The 19,247-nt window shown below is 46.4% G+C and overlaps 1 protein-coding gene across 2 annotated transcripts in view; it reads right to left on the reverse strand.

Annotated features, from left to right (window-relative positions):
* The window catches only part of LOC146775949 (uncharacterized), a 790,744-nt gene that overhangs the window by 114,273 nt on the left and 657,224 nt on the right, over nucleotides 1-19,247 (reverse strand). For both annotated transcript variants that reach the window (XM_085637356.1, XM_085637355.1), the window contains exons 8-9: nucleotides 7,400-7,644; nucleotides 3,981-4,137 (exon numbers count right to left, since the gene is read on the reverse strand). In XM_085637356.1, the coding sequence (XP_085493482.1) occupies nucleotides 3,981-4,137; nucleotides 7,400-7,644 (402 nt within the window). The remainder of the gene's footprint in view (nucleotides 1-3,980; nucleotides 4,138-7,399; nucleotides 7,645-19,247) is intronic.

The following is a 19,247-nucleotide window of genomic DNA, read 5'->3' on the forward strand; positions in this document are numbered from 1 at the left end:
GCATGAAGAGTTAGAGTTCAAGTAAGAAAGACTGATTCAGGAGCTCCTCTCCCTGAAAAATGATTAGATCTATTCAAAATAGAAATACAACCTGACTCTGATATACACATTTACACCCAAGTTTGAAGAATCCTCCTAAATGTACCTTGTTTGTCAGTTCTCCTAAATTTACTTTTCTGTCAACCAATAGAAAAGCGAACAGGTTTGTTGTAAGCCCAAACCCAAAAGAATGTTGAGGGGGGTAATTTGGTGATGAGAGCTTGGCAGCAAGAGTTGTTTAGTTTGGATATGCTGCAAGGTCAAGAGTTATAAGGCAAATTTGATCAGAACCTGGTGAATCTGTGATGGCCAGATTAGAATTTCCCTTCATTTGCAACAGGATGCCCAGTTTGTTTTGGGTACAGTTGAAAACAAACAATACAGAAGGAAGCACAAGATTGTGATCATTTGTTCTTTATGAAAAGCTGAATATAATTCTTAAGTTTCTGGTTATCACATAGCTATGGGTGTGTGGTACACTGCTGTGTCAACATTTTTCAACTTTATCTTTCTTTGCCACACATTTAGATTGGCTTCACAGTTTTCCTTTATCTGCAATCTTCAAACAGTTAGGCATTATAACAGCTGATTGATTGGGTCTTCACATTTTCAAGGATATCTAACCTGATCAGTCACCATTCAATTTACTTTAATTTCAACGGCTCCAGCTTGTGGCCTTTCATGTCAGCTTATACGGTTCTACCCATATGTTTGGGGTGGGAGGTTCATTTTGGGTGGCTAATTAGTTTGATTCCTGAATTCTCAGGGGTAGCTCCACTGGGTATACCCTTCCTGCTTTGCAGAAGAGAAATGATGATGATATACCTCTGTGGTTAAGTGAAAGCCTCCTCTGCAGTTACTCTAGTGATCTGGGGAGGTGACCACACATTTCCACACAGTGACTGCGTTCCTGAGAGGTGACATTTTGGGCTTTTGCTGAAAAATTGTTTGGATACGTGATATGTCACCCTGGATTCTTAATGTCTACATGTAGGTCTGATATCACTTCTCTGCTCCTAGAAGGGTACTACTTCACTATTCTCCCAAGAAGACCCGGCTGCTATTTTCTAAATACAAATAACGTATATCCTTGCCCCTGCTCCAACTGACCAGAAGTAGAATAGAACGGCTCATTCCTCTTCCTAGGTTAATGTATTAATTCTTCCATTTTTCCTACTGAGACTGACCTCTGGTGTCTTGTTTTCCAGTGGGGGGTTTTTCCACCTATATAGCTGGTGGGGATTGGAAGTGGGCAGTGTAGGAAGGTGGATATCTGACTATGGTTACCCCCAACTTTTTGCCTAGTGTCTAGCTGGTTTTTCGACTTAGTTGGCCTGAGATCCTGCCATTCAGGGTCTCAGGCTGTCTGCTCTCTCTTTAAAATGGACTCCATGTACCCTAGGTACATAACCAATTGGTAAGGATCACCTTATTGGACCCTGTACAGTGTACCCTAGGTACCCAGGGCATAGGTGTACCCTAGGCCTCCCAGGGGCTGCAGCATGTATTATGCCACCCCTGGTCTGGCCTTCCAATCAGACACAACTGGCTGATCACTCAGCTGGGGCAAGGTCGTGTAATCACCCCTTGCTTAGATATAGTATGCCTATATCTACCCTTATATATAGACACATGTGTACCTATCAGTCACTCCTATGGCAGGCCTTAACAATCCTGGAGGCAGAGTGCTTGGTAACATGTGAGATGGTGCTCTAGCATGAGCTGAGCCTGTCTGCAGCTTTCGGAACCATGTCCTTATAGCTGTTCTATGATATAGCCTACCATATACTCTTAAAGTGCCTTATAATCTTAAACGGTTATGGTAACTATGGTTTGGCTTTATCAAAACATGTCGTGTAAGGTGTCTAACACTTTGGAATAATACCCCCATACCATTTCTGGTGATGAGGATATTATTCCTCCCTTCTAGAGGGAGAGACAACATGTTAAAATCCTACTTTGCTGTTTAACTCTAACCAAAGCCTCAGCATCACAAAATGGATGCTGCTGCCACAGACACAAGTCTGACCTCCTGCTGCTGGGAGTGATCCCAGCCAGGGAGGCCTGGACAATAGGTTTCCTGCTTGGGGAGGTGCTAGCACCTCCCCAGACAGCCTTTAGTGTATTGGGGCAGGGTGGGCTGAAAGGAATGAGACATGCCTGGGGCACACAAGGTGTCCCATGCATTGTCCAGTTCAAACCGGTGCTGGGGCACGCCAGCCCCAGCTCTGGCGCGAAACTGGACAAAGGGAAGTGGGTGTAACCACCCCCTCCCAGGTCCCACCCATAAGGCGTGACCTAGCAGGTATCCCAGCCCCCCAGATTAGTATAAGAGTGGGAGTTGGGCCTCAAGACTTTAGATTATCCCGAACCTGCAAACTTGAACAGAAACTCTGGACCTTCGACATTCGACGAAAGAAGAAGACTGAAGAATCTCCCTTGTAGCCAAGGAGTGGCTACCCTGTGCAAACAGGCACCATCAAGAGACTACCCTTTGCTTTGCCCACGTTCTACGAGGAACCGACTGCAGAGCCCGACCAGAGCCTTGACTTCCAGACTTCTCCGACCCTGATCCACATCGACAGCAAAGCTGAGATCCGTGGAGGCGACGAGCGACGTGGGACCGGCTACCTGGGAAAAGTGGCTTCACATGCCATTCAGAGTTTAGCCTAAGACTGCTCTTGTCCATGCTACCACTAGGATAGCTGGTCTATAAGGTTGACTTTACAACCAATCACCATAAGGGTATTTGGACTGATATAAGGTGTACACTAGAACTAGTGACATCATACATCAGGCCAACTTCTCACAGGCAGCTCTGCACCAATGGCAGCAACCCTCTTGAGACTCAGTGGCATCTTGTAATTCTAGGTTTCTCCAACACACCAGACCAGAGCTGTATCCATTGCCTACTTTGCTGCCCAGGATCTCTCTTTATTGCCTGCCCCTCCTATTGTGTTGCGGTTCTGTGGATGAAAGATCCATGCAGTCATGTCTCCCATGATGACCATGTAGGTAATGCATAACTTTTCCTAGTGGCACCATGTTTGAGGGCTGTAGCACTGTTTAGGGAGCCATCGCTCTATCAGATGAGGATCAAAGACAGCGTGCATGGATGACTAATGCAAACGAATATCAGCGTAATTGATAGATATATAGAGCTGGCAGTTTTTCAGGAGAAAGGTAAAGCAGAGAGGAAAACACCTGATTCAATTAACTAAATATTTCAATGCTTTTGTTTATTTCAATCTTTGCAGCAGTCCACAGAGGAGCTCGAAGAATAATTGAAAGAAGGCAGAACGCAGGACAACAATTATATAGAAGAGCTCCACGCCATCAATATTGCTAATTATTTGAAATGGAAATTAGTATCCTACCTAGTCTTTAACCCAGTAGAATTTAAAGGAAGCTATAATGGAGTAATTGTCCAAAGAATCTTGCTCCACTTAATTTACAGAAGTTTTTTTTTTACAATACATATTTGGAAAATAAGTTACAAAACTGTTTTATCCCAATGTGATGATTACCAAAATACTTCAACGATTCCTAGATACATTACTAACAGAGAATTCCAGAAAGCTATCATAGGAGCATCTAGTATGGCCTTTAAGTCATCAAGATCACTGACATACTCCTTGGATAGTCATTTTATGAGCACGCCGTCACTGTGAAAGTGTGCACTATGAACGGAAGCAGGTCTTTGCACTACTCTAGTAAACCCGTAAAGTTTGGTAGCAATTTGCATGGCCCATGCGTTTGTATTCTGTGGGATGTATAAAAGATGCTGCATGTAGAGAACCACATGCTCTGGCTTCTTCTTGCTAACACCTCTACATGGTGTCTACACTATCTATATAGACAGGCCATTGGGTCTGGCTCTATTCTTCAGAACAACTATACCATGACTAAAAATACGCCTCTCTGGAAACATACATTGTTACCTGATTGAATGTGCGCCAACCGTGCCACGCAGTCAGCAGCCAAAGCCAGGGTGATGTTAGAAGTTGAATGCTGCAAGGTATCCACCAGAATTTTAACCCCCAAAGCTGATGTGTTTGCTGACTCGTTGTCTGGAATGATTCTAGCCAGCACAGTAGCCTGCAATGAAAACAATGCATTTATTATTCACCAAAGATGCTTTTCGTTCTTCCTGAGGCTAAACGCAATATAGCTTGAACATGATAGTCCAAAGTCCAAACCATCCTACAGAGCAGACTAAAGAATGTAAGGACCAGGTCAAGTATGACGTCAAGAGAAGAGGTGATAAAAACAATGATGACTTGCACAGTGTGAGGTAGTCTGTAAGAAATTGGGTTATTGGTTGAGGGGGTGGAAGCCCCACTCAAGCAACAACCACAATCCTCGTCAGGATGAACCACATAAGTCATTAAATTAAACTGCGCTTAACACTCTGGTAGCGTGGCATAACAACAGCCAGGCTTAATTTAGAGGCACTCTGTAAAGTATTTATGCTGCATACAAATAGTAATAAAGTGAAAACACAACACAAGAAAAATGCCACACCAATTTGGTAAAACAGAGAAACAACTAAAATAAAGCCAGAATGATAAAAAGCCAATCAGTAGAACAGGAGAGATGGAATTTCAAAGTTTGAGGTATGCAAATGTAGAACCTAAAAGCACTAAGTGCCACTTGCAGTAATCTGGTTGGGCTAGATTGGGAGAAGTCACAATTTTAGGCTGACTGCGATGCAATGTCGGCCTGATACATGAACCAGGTTAGTCCAGCTAATAAAGTTACCTTCTCAAAGTCCAGCACGAAGAGTCCAGTTCACGTTGGAGGAGGCCGTGAGGAGCAGGGTGAGTGTTGCGGCTGGTCGTCACTGTAGCCCAAGCAGCAGGCCTGGCATTGCAGATGGTTGTCGCTGTAGCACAAACGGCAGATCTCGCGTTACCGGTTGTCGCAGGCAGTCACTGTAGCGTGAAGAGTCAGGTTCTCCAGAGCTTTGCATTGGTGTTTGTTGTGGGCGGCAGAAACTTGGCACAAATGGGCCCGTTTGTGATCCAGAAAGGCCCAAAACTTCTGGATTACACCTTTCGTTTTAAGAGGAGCTCAAACTGATGCAAATCAAGGGTCCAGGACCTGGTGAGGTACCTCTTGGAGATCAAGAACTCACTCCGGCAGGAGCCAGAAGGGTTCGAACAGGTCCAGTTGCAGGTCTCGGCAGGTCTAGTGGAGCAGGTCAATTTCTGGGAGGCCTCTGGAGCTGGTTGTGTCCCTGTAATTCAAACAGGAGATCCGCCAACTGACCCTCAGAATGACTCAGGTTTGCCTAGGATGAAGAGAGAAGGTCGAGTCTTCCTTCTCAGACAGCAGGCAGACCTCAAGCAGCAGGGCAGTCGTCTGGGGAACAAGGCAGGCTTCAAGCAGCAGAGCAGTCCTCTAGTAGCAGCAAGGCAGTCTTCTGGGGAACAAGGCAGGCCTCAAGCAACATGGTAGTGCTCTGGGCAATAAGGCTTTTCTTCTTCTGTAATGCTCACTGGTAGCGGTGTGTACTGAAAGGTTGCTCTGAGGATCCAATACTGATATATTTATACCTGGTGCCAGCCTTTGAAGCTTTGAAGTGGGGGGGGGAAGCTTCCCTTTACTACACCCACATCTGGTTCTGGAATGTTCTTCCCTTCCCCTGCGAAGGCTCCAAGAAGTTTAGAATAACAAAAGGCCAGCGTCGGGTTCCTTTAAGATAATTATAACTGGTGAATGTCAGCAGTTTTGTTGGTTTAAAACGGTATGTTTAAACTGTCATTGTCACCCAACTATAACGTCCCTTGGCCCTTTATTTTTTTCCGTGAATTTCGATGTTTTTTATCATGAAGTAAAATGTCCATCACCGAACCCTAGGCCTGGCCGAACTCTCCCTGGCATCCATATCCCTGCTGTGCACAGCGTTTAGTCAAGCGCAGAGCTGATTTGGGCACAATACCCCTATGGGCTCCCTACTCCCACAAGCGCTGGACTTTGGCTGTGCACGAAGTGGTGCTGGCCGCAGTGCCTGGTTTGTGGCCAGGCCCTGAACCCCAAACCCACAGGTGTGCATAGCTGACTGTGTAAATGTGTCATGTAAATATTTAATGGGGGTCATTATTTGATGTAAAAATATAAAGGGGTCATTTTAAGTAACAAAGACCAATGTATTGGCTTTATGAAAGGGTTAGTGGACTTATTGGCTATACCATGAGCTCAGCACAGCAACATATATAAAGCAGATCTATTGTTTTTGTTATAAAATCACCAAGAACTATAATCAAATGGCTATTTTATGAATTATCTCATCGCAATATTTTTAAAAAGTGATGATCTTCATTTAAAAAAAAAAAAATCACTATTAAATAAACATCTTAGAGTCTTTTATATAACATTTTTCAGGTCACAACGTGCAGCCAAAGAACCCACAACAAGGGGGTTCTGTGCTCCAGCTAAGAGTATATAGCTCCAGCTTGGAGTACTTTAAAGAAACACAGCAAACTCTCCTGGCGTAATGGATTCAATGTCCCAGGAGATGTACTGTTTGTTTCTATGTTGCTGGGGGCTGCTGCACTTTCTGTAGCCCTCCACAACATTTTAAAAAACATGATCGGTGGTGCCCCTGCCTCTTTTTAAGGCATCACAAGGAACCAAAAAGAACTATTTTAAGCCCTCGCAGGGCCTTATGCCTCCCTCTTTCTCCTCCCGGGAAGAAGCAGTGATTATGAAATAAACGGCTAATCCGCTCATTTCATATTCACTGCTATGCCGTGACTTTTTTTTAAGGAAGCATGCTGCCATTTGTCTTTATTTTTTTTTTTTTAAATGGTGAGGCATGGAGCCCACTCCTGCACTGCCATGGGAGCTGCAGGTGGAGACTCATGGCCTCTGCAAATCCACCAGCTCCCCAGCCAGCACTCTTCTTGGTGCTGGGGAGCCGGGTTCTTTTGTTTGCTCCTCGGCAGGAGCAGCTTTTCTACTGCTCTCACTGGGGAAGAAAACCTCAATTCCATGCCTGCCAGAGTATAGGCAGGGATAATGATCACCGATTTTCTTTTGTGCTCCCACCAGGTGGGATAAATACAGTCTCCCTGCCCGCGCTCTGGCAGGGAGGGGGCCAACAGTGTCCCTGGGGTTGGGATCCCTGGGAACCTGCCTCAGAAGTTCCCAGTGAATGCACACGATTGTCAGATTGCGTTCCAAGAAATCTTAACATATAAAGACAGTTTGTGCTAAATGACTGTTTCCAGCACACCCAGTCATGATGCTGCTTGAACTCTGTCCTCTGCTCTCTTTCCAGGGAATTGCATTTTACTGGCTGAGGAACTTGGAGCAGTTCATGCCTTGTTGTCACTGCAGAGTAGCACATAGTTACCTGGAAAGCAGCTTGCACTCTGTGAATTTCTTGCTCTGATTGGAGAAATGTTTGGAAATTGTGCCACTGGACCCCTCCGGCATTAACAATCCGGCGCTGCTGGCAGAAGCTGTTGAAGGCAAACGTTGCTAGCGCGTTCCCCGCCAGAAGGCGAACTTCTTCATTTGTTGAGTACAGGAGGCGGAGGAGGTGCATGTGACTGAAGCCAGCACTGTTGTATAGAAGCTCCATATTTGCAGCGTTGCCTGGACACAGTAGAAAAAAACAGCAAGGTTTAGCTTTTAGAACTCACAACCACACATATAAAACCCTAAACCTTTCTATATGGAAATGTACATTCTCCAGCATTGGGAAATGTTCCCTGCTTATTGCTGATCTCTTGTGTGTAATATAAACTGATGGCTGGACTGTGAGAGGTTTGATAGCCTGGAAGTGACCTAAATTAGGCACCAGAGTTCGAATTATTCATTGGGTGCGCGGTCTTGGATCGCGCCATAGATCATCCCTACTACGTGAACCTGGACACTATGCATGATTGCTCTTAAAAAGGCATTGTTTTCAGCACAGATGCAAACTCTAATAGTTTGTACTTGGGCTGAGAAGAGCACATTAGTCAAAGACAGAACTATGGTTTGAAACTGCTGATCTGTTTCTCGCTGCAGTCTGACTGGCTGAAGTTCGAAGTGGGGTCATGAATTCCCCCCAGGCGGGTGCAGCTTGTACCTCCACCCACTTGTAGGGCGGTCTTACGGAGGGTCCTTGGGGCCCATGAACCTCTCCCCTTCTCAGGAGCACCTTTGGGGGTGCATTGATGGAGCACTACCTTGTATGATGCACACAATCCGTCATAGGTGCAATGGTGAAGGGTTTCTTAACCCCTTCGCTGCGGCGCGAATTCCGCTGCAGCGCTGGGGGGGTTGACGGCGCCGCTGTGCTCATGACGGAACCACGCCGTCATGAGTCACGGGTGAGCTGTGCTCATGACGGCGTGGTTCCGTCATGACTCCACCCACTGCGCTAATCGCCCGCACAGGCGGGGAATTAGCGCCGCGTGGGAGGAGCGGCCGCCAACGGCCGCAGCATGACGGAACCACTCCGTCATGAGCACAGCGCACCCGTGGCTCATGACAGAGTGGTTCCGTCATGAGCGGGGAACGGGTTAATATGCATGGGGCTATACCCATGCAAATGAGGGCCCACGGCCTTCGATTTGCACTGTTGCACGTATTGAACCAGCGTGATCAATATTACAGAAGGGGTCATGTAAGTGTCTGCAGTCCCTTCAGTAATACCAAAGTGTCCAGGGGGTGCAAACCACGGGTGCACATGCATGCTGCTCCCCTGGGGGAGGTACCAGGTCAGAGAAGACCTTTAAATCTTGGCCACAAATGACAACTCGCCAAGATGCTAAGGGCGAAGGAAGTGACCTCACAATCTTTGAACCGCTTTTAACATTACAGCATGAACTTCTACTGCCACCCTTGCCTCTCAATGGCTTCGTATTTCTAAGGGCAAGCAGTGGAAATTAAGGAAATAAACATGGCACCCTTTACTTTCCGTGTCTCTGCTAAATTCACGACCTATCGACTACATGGGTAGCAAGGGCAGAGCTAGTGGTACTAAAGTCAATCAAGCAGTATCATCTGCACCCATTGGCTACCTCCACTTGTCATCCGTGAAAACTCGTATGTATCAGGTGTTTAACCTTTCAGCACATTGATTATAAACTTTGTTCAAGAAAGACAGGTTCCAATGACGGACGTTCTTAAGTGTCTTCCATCCATCTGCTGTTTGGTGGCAATAACTAACCTTGGTAATCTCTTTAGAGATCCTTGTTGGCAATTCATTTTAATCCTTGCACAACTGGGCCCTAATTGGCGGATTTTCCTCGTCAGTCTCACCAAGATCCTATGACTTGATGAGAGACTAATAATGTCATTCCTGATTCCTTCCTGGTCTCTGCATATCAGGGGCTTACAGCACATCAGTGAAGCAGCTAAGGGGACTGAACTCTGAGTGAGTCCATGGAGCGTGGATATGCAAGACTGGGTGCACATAGGCATAATGTGTTTGTAAAGAATGAAAAAGGTACACTACATAAATGAAGTGTAAAGGCAATAATTCGTATGTTGTGTTGTAGGGTTGCACTACAGCTTCTTTTCGATGAAAAGCTTTTGCTGAAACAGAAAGTGGTGGGAATAACACTGTACCGGTGTCATAGAAACCAGGTATAAGAGGAAGTTGTTGGCAGTACATACCATGTCGACCTACTATATCACAACTTGGAAGGTGCTTCAACTGGCCATCCCTAGAAAAGAAATCTAACATTTTCATAACAAATATTATGATTGCCAACGATGTTTCACATTGAGACACTTTTGTTTTAAGAGCTCACACTCAATTCAACTTTGGTAGCCATCTGTGAGGACCTAAAATCCCACCTATTCAAACTGGACCTAACTAATTAAGGAGGTCATTGAGACCCCGGGGTGCCAGCTAGCAAACCACTGTGACGGTGGAGGCCCCACCAACCGAGTAGTAGCCAGATTACCAAATTTCTGACTTGTGGTAGGCAAATTTCACCACGCGTGTTTCTGCCAAGATGGTGGGTGCAATTTTCAGTGACAATGTCAATGTGACAGGTCTGCCATAACATGGTGGCATGATGGACAGGCTTTGCTTAGGCATCTCCCCCTACAGATTAGGGGCGTCCTGGAGTGTTTTTCTGCCGGACACTGCCGTGCCTCACATGGCCCTCCCTGGCAGGACAGATCAGTGTTATGTTCTGTGTAAGCCATTGTGAAGCCAGCAGGCCTTTGGCTACCAGCCCAATGCCAAGGACCTTTCAACAGCAGAGCCAGCTGGGGATCCGGCATGCTGACAAGATTTATAAAGCGCATGGCTGCCCCAGCAACGGGGCTTCACAGCACTTGGACATCACAATCCAAGTGGTTCCCAAAGCTCTTGAGGAGGCGGTGGGCTGTGAGTGTGGCAGAAAGCAAATCTACTTATTTTCTGCGGTTAGATCGTTAACGCCTCACTGTATAATCAATCCCCTGACTGCGAGTTGTTTGAGGTACAAGTATTTTAATGAAAGTTTTCACATTTGTTTTTATGTATGATTTTTGGCAAATTTTGCAGAATAGAGATTTCTTGACCATACCTGCGAGCCCTGGTTTCACCTATTTTGCTGTAGAAATTGCTTTTCTCTGCTGTGTAATATTGTTACACGTGAAGACCTCTGCTGCCCAAGTGACTGGGTAAGCGCTAAACACATATCATTATTAGATAGAAGAAAATGTTTCTAGTTATGTGAGAATAACACTTCTTCTTTTTCATTAATATAGAAATCCTTTTTGAATTATAAACAAGTGGGACTATTTTAACATTCACGTGCTGCCATAAAATCTATAAATTAAGATCAATATTTAATATTAGTCCCAGGGACGTGTGAGAGCCCGCTTTACAACTAAACAAACCCAAGCTGCTGTTAGTCGGAGCTCCTCAGAGAAAGCCCTGGGCCCTGCCAGAGCGTCATGCGTCGACACTAGGCAACAGTCCGAACTGCACAGTGATTCATTGCACGAGGTCAATGTGTTTCTAATTTCACAAACATGTTTGCCGTGGTGAAGTCAGCCAGACCTAATGACCCACGCGCCGTTGGACGTACTGGAACGAAGCAGTGACGGGGGACCGTGTGAAGACGGAGGACGTACTGGAACGAAGCAGTGACGGGGGACCGTGTGAAGACGGAGGACGCACTGGAACGAAGCAGTGACGGGGGACCGTGTGAAGACGGAGGACGCACTGGAACGAAGCAGTGACGGGGGACCGTGTGAAGACGGAGGACGCACTGGAACGAAGCAGTGACGGGGGACCGTGTGAAGACGGAGGACGTACTGAAACGAAGCAGTGACGGGGGACCGTGTGAAGACGGAGGACTGGCTTTGAAGCCTCGAGTTACTCATTGGAACAGAAGAGCTGTGAGGCGAGACCTTCAGCCGGAATGAGTCACCCACTAGACCCAGTGTTTGCTAATTATCATTTTAAAAAAGCATTGGCAAAGCCAAAAGTCACTGTCTCGCCTTTGTTAACTCTTTATTGGCCAAATAAAGAAAGAAAAATAGTAAAGAAACACACAAAGTAAAGGGACAATGCCTCATGAGAGGGGCAAACGCAAGAAAGTCAACCAATAAGGGGGGTCCAAACGCCTCCATGTTCATGGTAAGCCACAATGTGTCTCATAGCAAATAGCGTGTGCCTAAATAGTGAAGGGCCCACAGTTTTCCTAGGAGCCTGCCTCTGGTTCTGTGAATGCTGGGGTTGCCAAGTACCAATGCCGCATTGTCTTTATTCCACCTCATGTTTTCCTTCCTCTAACCTACACTTCCTCTCCTTTATTGGTCCTACGGGTTTTTTGCATCCCTGCTTTCCCCATTTCTGACTGTTTTCCTATCTTTCTCTTTCTTCTTCCCTTTCTGCCTTTCTCTCCTTTGCTCTAGGTCAAAACCTGATGAGGAAGAACACTTCCAGTTCACACAGAGATGACTGCCGGTGCACACTGCTTATAACCACCTGCACAAATTAAGCTCTACATGATGATGATTCCAAGCAAACCTGACGTTTTAGCCAACAGTACCAAACCTGCAGGCATAAGGAGTTACACTCTACTTATTTTAAGTATATGAGGGACTCAATTTTGGTGGTTCTGCGTTTGTGCAAGTGAGATTGCACAATTGGTGGCATTCACATCTCAATTTATTAATTGAAGACACATTCCTTTCCCCCTCTCATTAGAACGGTTACCTGTCTTTGTTTTCTATATCTGAGAATGCTTAAAAATAGCTTTCTGCTTTTACCATTCGGCTGTTATTTGGCCCTATAAAGAATGCTAAACGCCTTCCATGACTACTAAGCTTTTACTTTTCTGAACAACAAAAATGTTTCCCCCGAAACTAGAGCCTAGACCAATCATGTAGCTTTCTAGCTAAAAACCTGGCTGTCCAATGCCAAATTCTAGGCTGCAGTCTGTTGTGATGTTATCCTCGCCCGAGGGACCCCACGTGGGGGTAACTGTGCGCACTATGAATAGAATAAATACAATAATTTAGAGCCTACAAGTCCCAGCATGCATAGGGTAGCAGGCTGAAAAACAAGGGCTGGCTGAACCTCACGCTCAAGGAATGGGACATTTGACAGCTATGGTGGTAGGGCTGCTTCATAGCTTCAAGGCGCTGGAGCGTATTACGCTGATCCTCAAGTCTCATTGTGTATGTCAGATTCCAGTCAGGCTTTGATAATGGCTGAAAGTGTTTTTTATAATGTGTTCTGAACGCTTGAGAGGTTACTTATCCTTGAAGGAACTTAGCTGCCAATTGTCCATTGGCTTGGGTGACACCCTTGGCCTATTCTGTGTGTTTCACCCATAGCACTCCTTCAGGGTGGGACATGTAGGTCCATGATTATAATTAGCGCTCCCGGTTTTATGGTATTTATTTTCTTGACATTTCCGTCTGTATTTATCCATATTTATTTTTTACAAACTTTATCTGTATTTATCCATTTTTATTTCGGGTTTTGTGAGACAAATGAAGCAAAACTAGTACATTTCCACATTTATTTAAACAATAAATGTAAACTCTTGTCTGAATGTAAGCCCGATTTCAATAATATGAAGTCCGACAGATGATAAATCAATGCACATATATGAAAATATGAACATTTTGGTATCAACCTTTTGCATATATACGCAGTTAAAGCCTCATAACAATAATTTCTTTCCTTTTTAACCGCTTACCTGTAAATCTACACAGCTTATGGCCTGGCAGACATGACTGACAGAATTTAGAATCACTCAAAAAAGAGACTAATTTCCGTTTTTATCCACATTTACATATAAATACATACAGGAAAATAAATGGTTTTCTGTCTGTATTTATCTGTAAAAATCAGTAAAAACGGAAAACAGGGAGCATTAATTATAATGAGGAAAGCAAAACTGATGGAGAAATCACAAAAATGTGATTTTCAACAGAACTTCCTTTTCCTCAGAAGGTCTACCTTTAGAGCTCCTGATCCATTTCATCCGAAAGGGTCCGCAGTTCAGGGAGGAGGAGGGGCAGGGGATGGGCAGACTGCTCAAGATGGAGTATGCTTGGAGCCTGCAGCTGCAGGCATGCCAATTCTGGTTTGTCCCCCACCCCAGGTGCTAACACAGTGTTTGAAATTAAGGGTCTGCTTCTTTTGCCTTTTGCTTTCTTAATTTGTTTTAATGTTATGTTTCATCACTTTACTGATATCTACATAGTGCAGGTATGCCAATGAAATGAGTGGTCCCATACATCAATTGAAAGTGGGCCGATCTTCATCTTCCATTGGTGTTGCAAGGGTGCGTTACATCTGGGGCTGGCTTGAGTTTCCGGCGTGTCCTCTCACATCCTTTTTGGGTTAAAATTTCTCTGATTGGAGGCATTTATATTGCACAGGACTGAGAACAGCATTTGAATAAAATTTAGAAAATGTTAAGTGTTGGCTCAAGGAAAAGAGATCTGTAATACAAATAACAGCTATATTATTCTTTTTGTACTTTTTTAAGTCTGGCGTGACAGTGGAGTTGTTGCAAACCTTATGCAATCAACAGAAAAAAAAGCTTTCAAAAGTACTACTGATTCTGGCTTGATGGAATTTAAACCCCTCAAACTCCGAGAGGCCTTTGTTTTATTTATTGGAACATTCTGCCCTCTAGTGGCAGAATATTCTAATAGCCTTATAGCCCTTCATAGCTGAGCCATACTGGCTATTAAAGTCCTGCTCCCTTGTTAAAGTCCCTCGCCTTCGGCTCGGGCATTTAACGCTGGAGCGGGCCTTTAATAGCCGGTATAGCCCACTACGGCGGGCTATACGGCTATATTAAATCCCATCGAGAGGTATTTTGTTATATGGAATTTCACAGATTACTGTAGTAGGTAAGGGTATGATGTTGGTTTCACCGTCTGACAAACCCTGGGGGTAGAATATCTGCACTGCAAGAATCCTCGTTAGTCCCTCTCAGGTTAGTAATTTTTAACTTGTATGTAATTTCATCACTATACCTGATGGTTGCCTTGTGGGAAAGCTTATGCTCAATACAGTAGCCCTGACTTGTTTATGGTGACAAGCAAATGATAAAGGATGCGGGCCTGAATGATTAATTGGAAAAGTTATGTTAGATGCTATAGGTCTGACCTGTTTATCATGATATCATGAAATGATATGCAAAAACAGTAGGCCTGACTTATTTATTATTACAAGAATATGTTAAAGTCAACAGGCCTTTAAGGGTGGATTAATATTACATCATGGTAAAGTCATCTTGAAGATTCTACTCCCATTATTTCAGGGCATAATATTCACATCGAGCTTCCACTTACATGCAGGTAATATGCAACCCTGAATTTCACAGATTACTTTAGTAGGCAATGGTTTTTGTCAGGGGCTGAGCTCAGGCGCCTACCGAAGATACGTTAGGACCACAACTCCCAGGATGCTAGGCGGGAAGGAGGAGTGGCCACTGTGGTTAAGTACGGGCGCCGAGATCCCGCAGGTGCGCGTAATACTGCCCATTGGATTCACTGTTAGTGGAGACTAACCTGAGGAATCGAGAAACGTCGGAGCTACGACGAGCAAGGGGAAACATCCTGCATACCTCGCTGTAATCCGGATTGGTCGGGAGGTATGGATGGACAGAGCCTTTAGTTGCCAAAGACTGAATTCGCGGAACGCTGACGTAAGCGTTACCGCGTTTGCCGATTCTGGGGAAAACAGAGTTGGAAGCACTCCGTATCGCGGGACGCTGACGGAAGCGTCACCGCGTTTGTTGTTTCGGGGAGAAACAGAGCAGAGGTCGCGGAACGCTGACGTAAGCGTTACCGCGTTTGCCGAGTCTGGGGAAAACCGAGTTGGAAGCACTCCGTATCGCGGGACGCTGACGGAAGCGTCACCGCGTTTGTTGTTTCGGGGAGAAACAGAGCAGAGGTCGCGGAACGCTGACGTAAGCGTTACCGCGTTTGCCGAGTCTGGGGAAAACCGAGTTGGAAGCACTCCGTATCGCGGGACGCTGACGGAAGCGTCACCGCGTTTGTTGTTTAGGGGAGAGACAGAGCAGGAGTTCACCGTGCTCACGGAACGAGCAGAAAAGCAGTGTCCTTTCTCCGGACCGAGTGAGAAAACAAGAGCCGACGCCAACTACCACAGGGAAGGACAGGAGCGGGTTGACCTTCGGCAGTCCAGGAACAGCTGGAACACTCAGGTAGCTCACCCAAGGAGAACTGCACTGTGCGGGACACTAGATTAGTGGTTGTAGAAACCACGAGTGTAGGGCACGGGGGGACAGAGCGAGACTGTGACTGTGCTCACCAGGCACTCGGTGCTAAATTCGTATGAGCATATTCTTTTGTACATATAGAGTAGGTTTAGGTTACTTGGACGGGGAACGCTAGTAGTTCTCCATTACGTTAAAGGGAACTCGTGGGGGGGCTTATACAGAGTATTGTTCCTACTGATGTTCTGGTGCTCGGAGGGGGTTTGACCCTGGGGCGCATATTGTTTGTGAGGCATGATTATTAATGCCGGAGTATGAGTTGTGTGGACACATGGATGAGGCATACCTAGCGAGACCGAATGAGAGTAGGAAGCCAAATTACTGTACTGTGTGTTATGTTTTCATTATGTTACAGGTATCCTAATCCCCGCAGTTCCCATCCTAATTCCCTTTCCCTCGCCTGATTGCCCTGGTACTCTGTATTTCATATTCAGAGCCGGGGACGTCGGGAGGTGGACCACTTGTGCTTCGCTCGACTCAACGGAAACACAGGGGATCGCGACAGAATTACGCGCCCAAGAAATATTCCGTTTGGGGGTCGGGTCAAGCACAAGTATGGCCTCACTAGACGAAGTGTTACAAGCCCTCCTGGTGGTACAACAGGAATTGGCTGCTTCAAAAGTAGAAACAGCAGCACTAAGAGACAGGCTAGAACGTCAGGGGCGCAACCCGTTTGACGCCACGCAGTCGTCGACACCTATACAAGTGAACGTATCACCACCCATACCCCTGGCGAGCCCGGAGAGGTTCTCGGGAGACCCCCTCAAAATCCAAACCTTCCTGACTCAAATAGCCCTGCACTTTTCATGCAAACCAGCCTCCTTTCCGACTAATCATTCACGAGTGGCGTTTGCTATATCATACATGACGGGGGACGCTGCCAACTGGGCAGTCCCCTTGGTCAAATACAACGACCCTCTGTTATCGGATTGGAACGCTTTCAGAAGCGAGTTTGAGCGGGTGTTTGACAGAAGGGCCACTACTCTGTCAGCAGACAGAGAATTATTGGGACTCCGCCAGGGTAAAAACGATTTAGTAACGTATCTAACTCAGTTCAACCGGCTTGTAGCGGAAACAGCGTGGCCAGAAGAAAAGCGTATGTCCCTTTATTATCAGGGTTTGAGAGACGACATGAAGGACGTGCTGGCGCAAATTGATCCGCAGCCTACTACATGCACCGACTTGATGAACCTTACGCTACGATTAGACCATAGATTAGCTGAGCGGAAGGGAGAGAGGGTTTATGCGCACGTCGAGAAAGCGGAGAGAGGACCTAGAACCGCAGGGGCATCCCCTGAATCCCAGACAGAACCCATGGAAGTGGGAGCAATCAGAGCCCCGTTATCAAGGGTCGAGAGAGAGAACCGCCGAATCGCCGGTCTATGCATGTATTGCGGCAAGAAAGGTCATTATGTTCGTGAATGTCCCGTCAAACCTAAGAAAGGGGGGTACGCAGGTACGAAGAAAGTAGCAGTAGTCACAATACAGGCGTCGCCATCCGACGAGCGGGCCTCAGATCCATTGGATAAGGAGCCCGCGCAGCGGGTCTTGCAGTTACCCTCGTTAGCTGTGGTAGAGTCAGTTGCCTCCGAATCTCACGTTGTTTTGACAATGAAAGTCACGGTGGGAACTAGGGAGCACGAGATAAGAGTGATGGTTGACTCCGGAGCTACCGGCAACTTTGTTGATAGTGGCTTAGTACAGCGGCTGGGGTTAAGGCGCATCCCGAGAATACATCCCGAGATGGTGTGGGCGGTGGATGGGAAGCCTCTTAAATCAGGGCCCATCACCGAAGTAACAGACTCTCTAACCTTGACCAAACCAGGGCCCTTATGGGATCATGTGGAACAGGTAGTGTTGAATATTATCGAAGCTCCGCAATATGAAGTGATCCTGGGCATGCCTTGGTTGACAACCCATAACCCCTCGATCAATTGGAAACAGAAAACAGTGGAGTTCGACACAGAGTATTGCAAAGAGGCGTGTGTCAATACTCATCGAACTCACCTTTTGGCACTCACTCAGGGGTATCACCTTAGTACCGCAGCAGAGAAAGAGACGATCCTCCCAGCAGCATACGACAAGTATCGGGAGGTGTTCAGTGAAAGTAAAGCCGAAATCTTGCCACCGCATCGCATGTATGATTGCCAAATAGACTTAATCCCCGGGGCTGTATTGCCCTCTTGTCGAGTTTATGCCTTGTCTGACCCAGAGACTGAACATCTGAGAAAATATTTGGAACACTATGTTGAGATAGGGTTCATCAGACCTTCCCGTTCTCCGGCCGCTTCACCCCTTTTCTTTATAAAGAAAGCCAATGGTGACTTGAGAACGTGCATCGACTATAGGGTATTGAACAAAAACACCGTCCGCAATCGCTACCCTCTTCCTCTCATCCCCGTCTTGCTGGACCAGGTGAAGGAGGTAACCATATACTCCCGCCTGGATTTGAGAGGGGCGTATCACCTGGTCCGGGTAAGGGAGGGGAATGAGTGGAAGACGGCGTTTAAGACGCGGTACGGCCTGTTTGAGTACAGGGTAATGCCCTTTGGATTGTGTAACGCCCCGGCCGCGTTCCAATTCTTCCTCGATGACGTCCTCAAGGAGCTCATTGATAAAACGGTGGTAGTGTATATCGATGATATATTGATATATTCCACAGATCCCAAAGAACACATCAAGCACGTCTCACAAGTCCTACACAAACTAGGAGAAAACAATTTGTTTTGCAAGTTGAGCAAGTGCGAATTTCACGTAGAACGGGTGGAATTCCTAGGGGTGGTCCTGAGTCCCTCAGGGTTGAGTATGGCAGAACGAAAAGTAGCAGCAGTACAGGAGTGGCCCATACCTAAGACAGTGAGAGATGTGCAGTGTTTCCTGGGCTTCTCTAATTATTATAGAAGGTTCATCTCTCACTTCTCCCAGCTGGTCTCGCCTCTCACTAGGTTGCTACGCAAAGGTCATCCGTTTTCCTGGACACCTGAGGCCATGCAGGCCTTCCGCGAGTTGCAACGAGCCTTTACCACGGCACCCATCCTGCAACATCCACAATCTGGAGCACCTTTCGTGGTAGAAGCAGACGCTTCAGACATCGCGGTAGGGGCCGTGCTTTCACAGAGAGAGGCTTTGACGGGACAATTACATCCGGTAGCCTTCCTGTCCCGGAAATTAACAGCAGCCGAAACCAACTACACGATCGCCGAAAAAGAACTACTGGCCATCAAAAAGGCGTTCCAGGAATGGAGGCACTACCTCTGGGGAGCTAAACACACAGTAACGGTGTATACCGATCACCGGAATTTGCAGTACATGAAAACCGCTCGACATCTCACACAACGACAGATGCGATGGATGCTTTTTTTTGCGGGCTTTGACTTCGTCATTACGTATCGACCAGGGTCCGCGAATCAGAAAGCAGATTCTCTATCGCGTCAGGAGGGGGGACAGGAACGTCGTCCTGAGGAGATCAAGGCCCTCATTCCCTCGGAA

The sequence above is a fragment of the Triturus cristatus genome, chromosome 12 (genome assembly GCF_964204655.1).
Source record: "Triturus cristatus chromosome 12, aTriCri1.1, whole genome shotgun sequence".
Taxonomy (NCBI): Eukaryota; Metazoa; Chordata; class Amphibia; order Caudata; family Salamandridae; genus Triturus; species Triturus cristatus.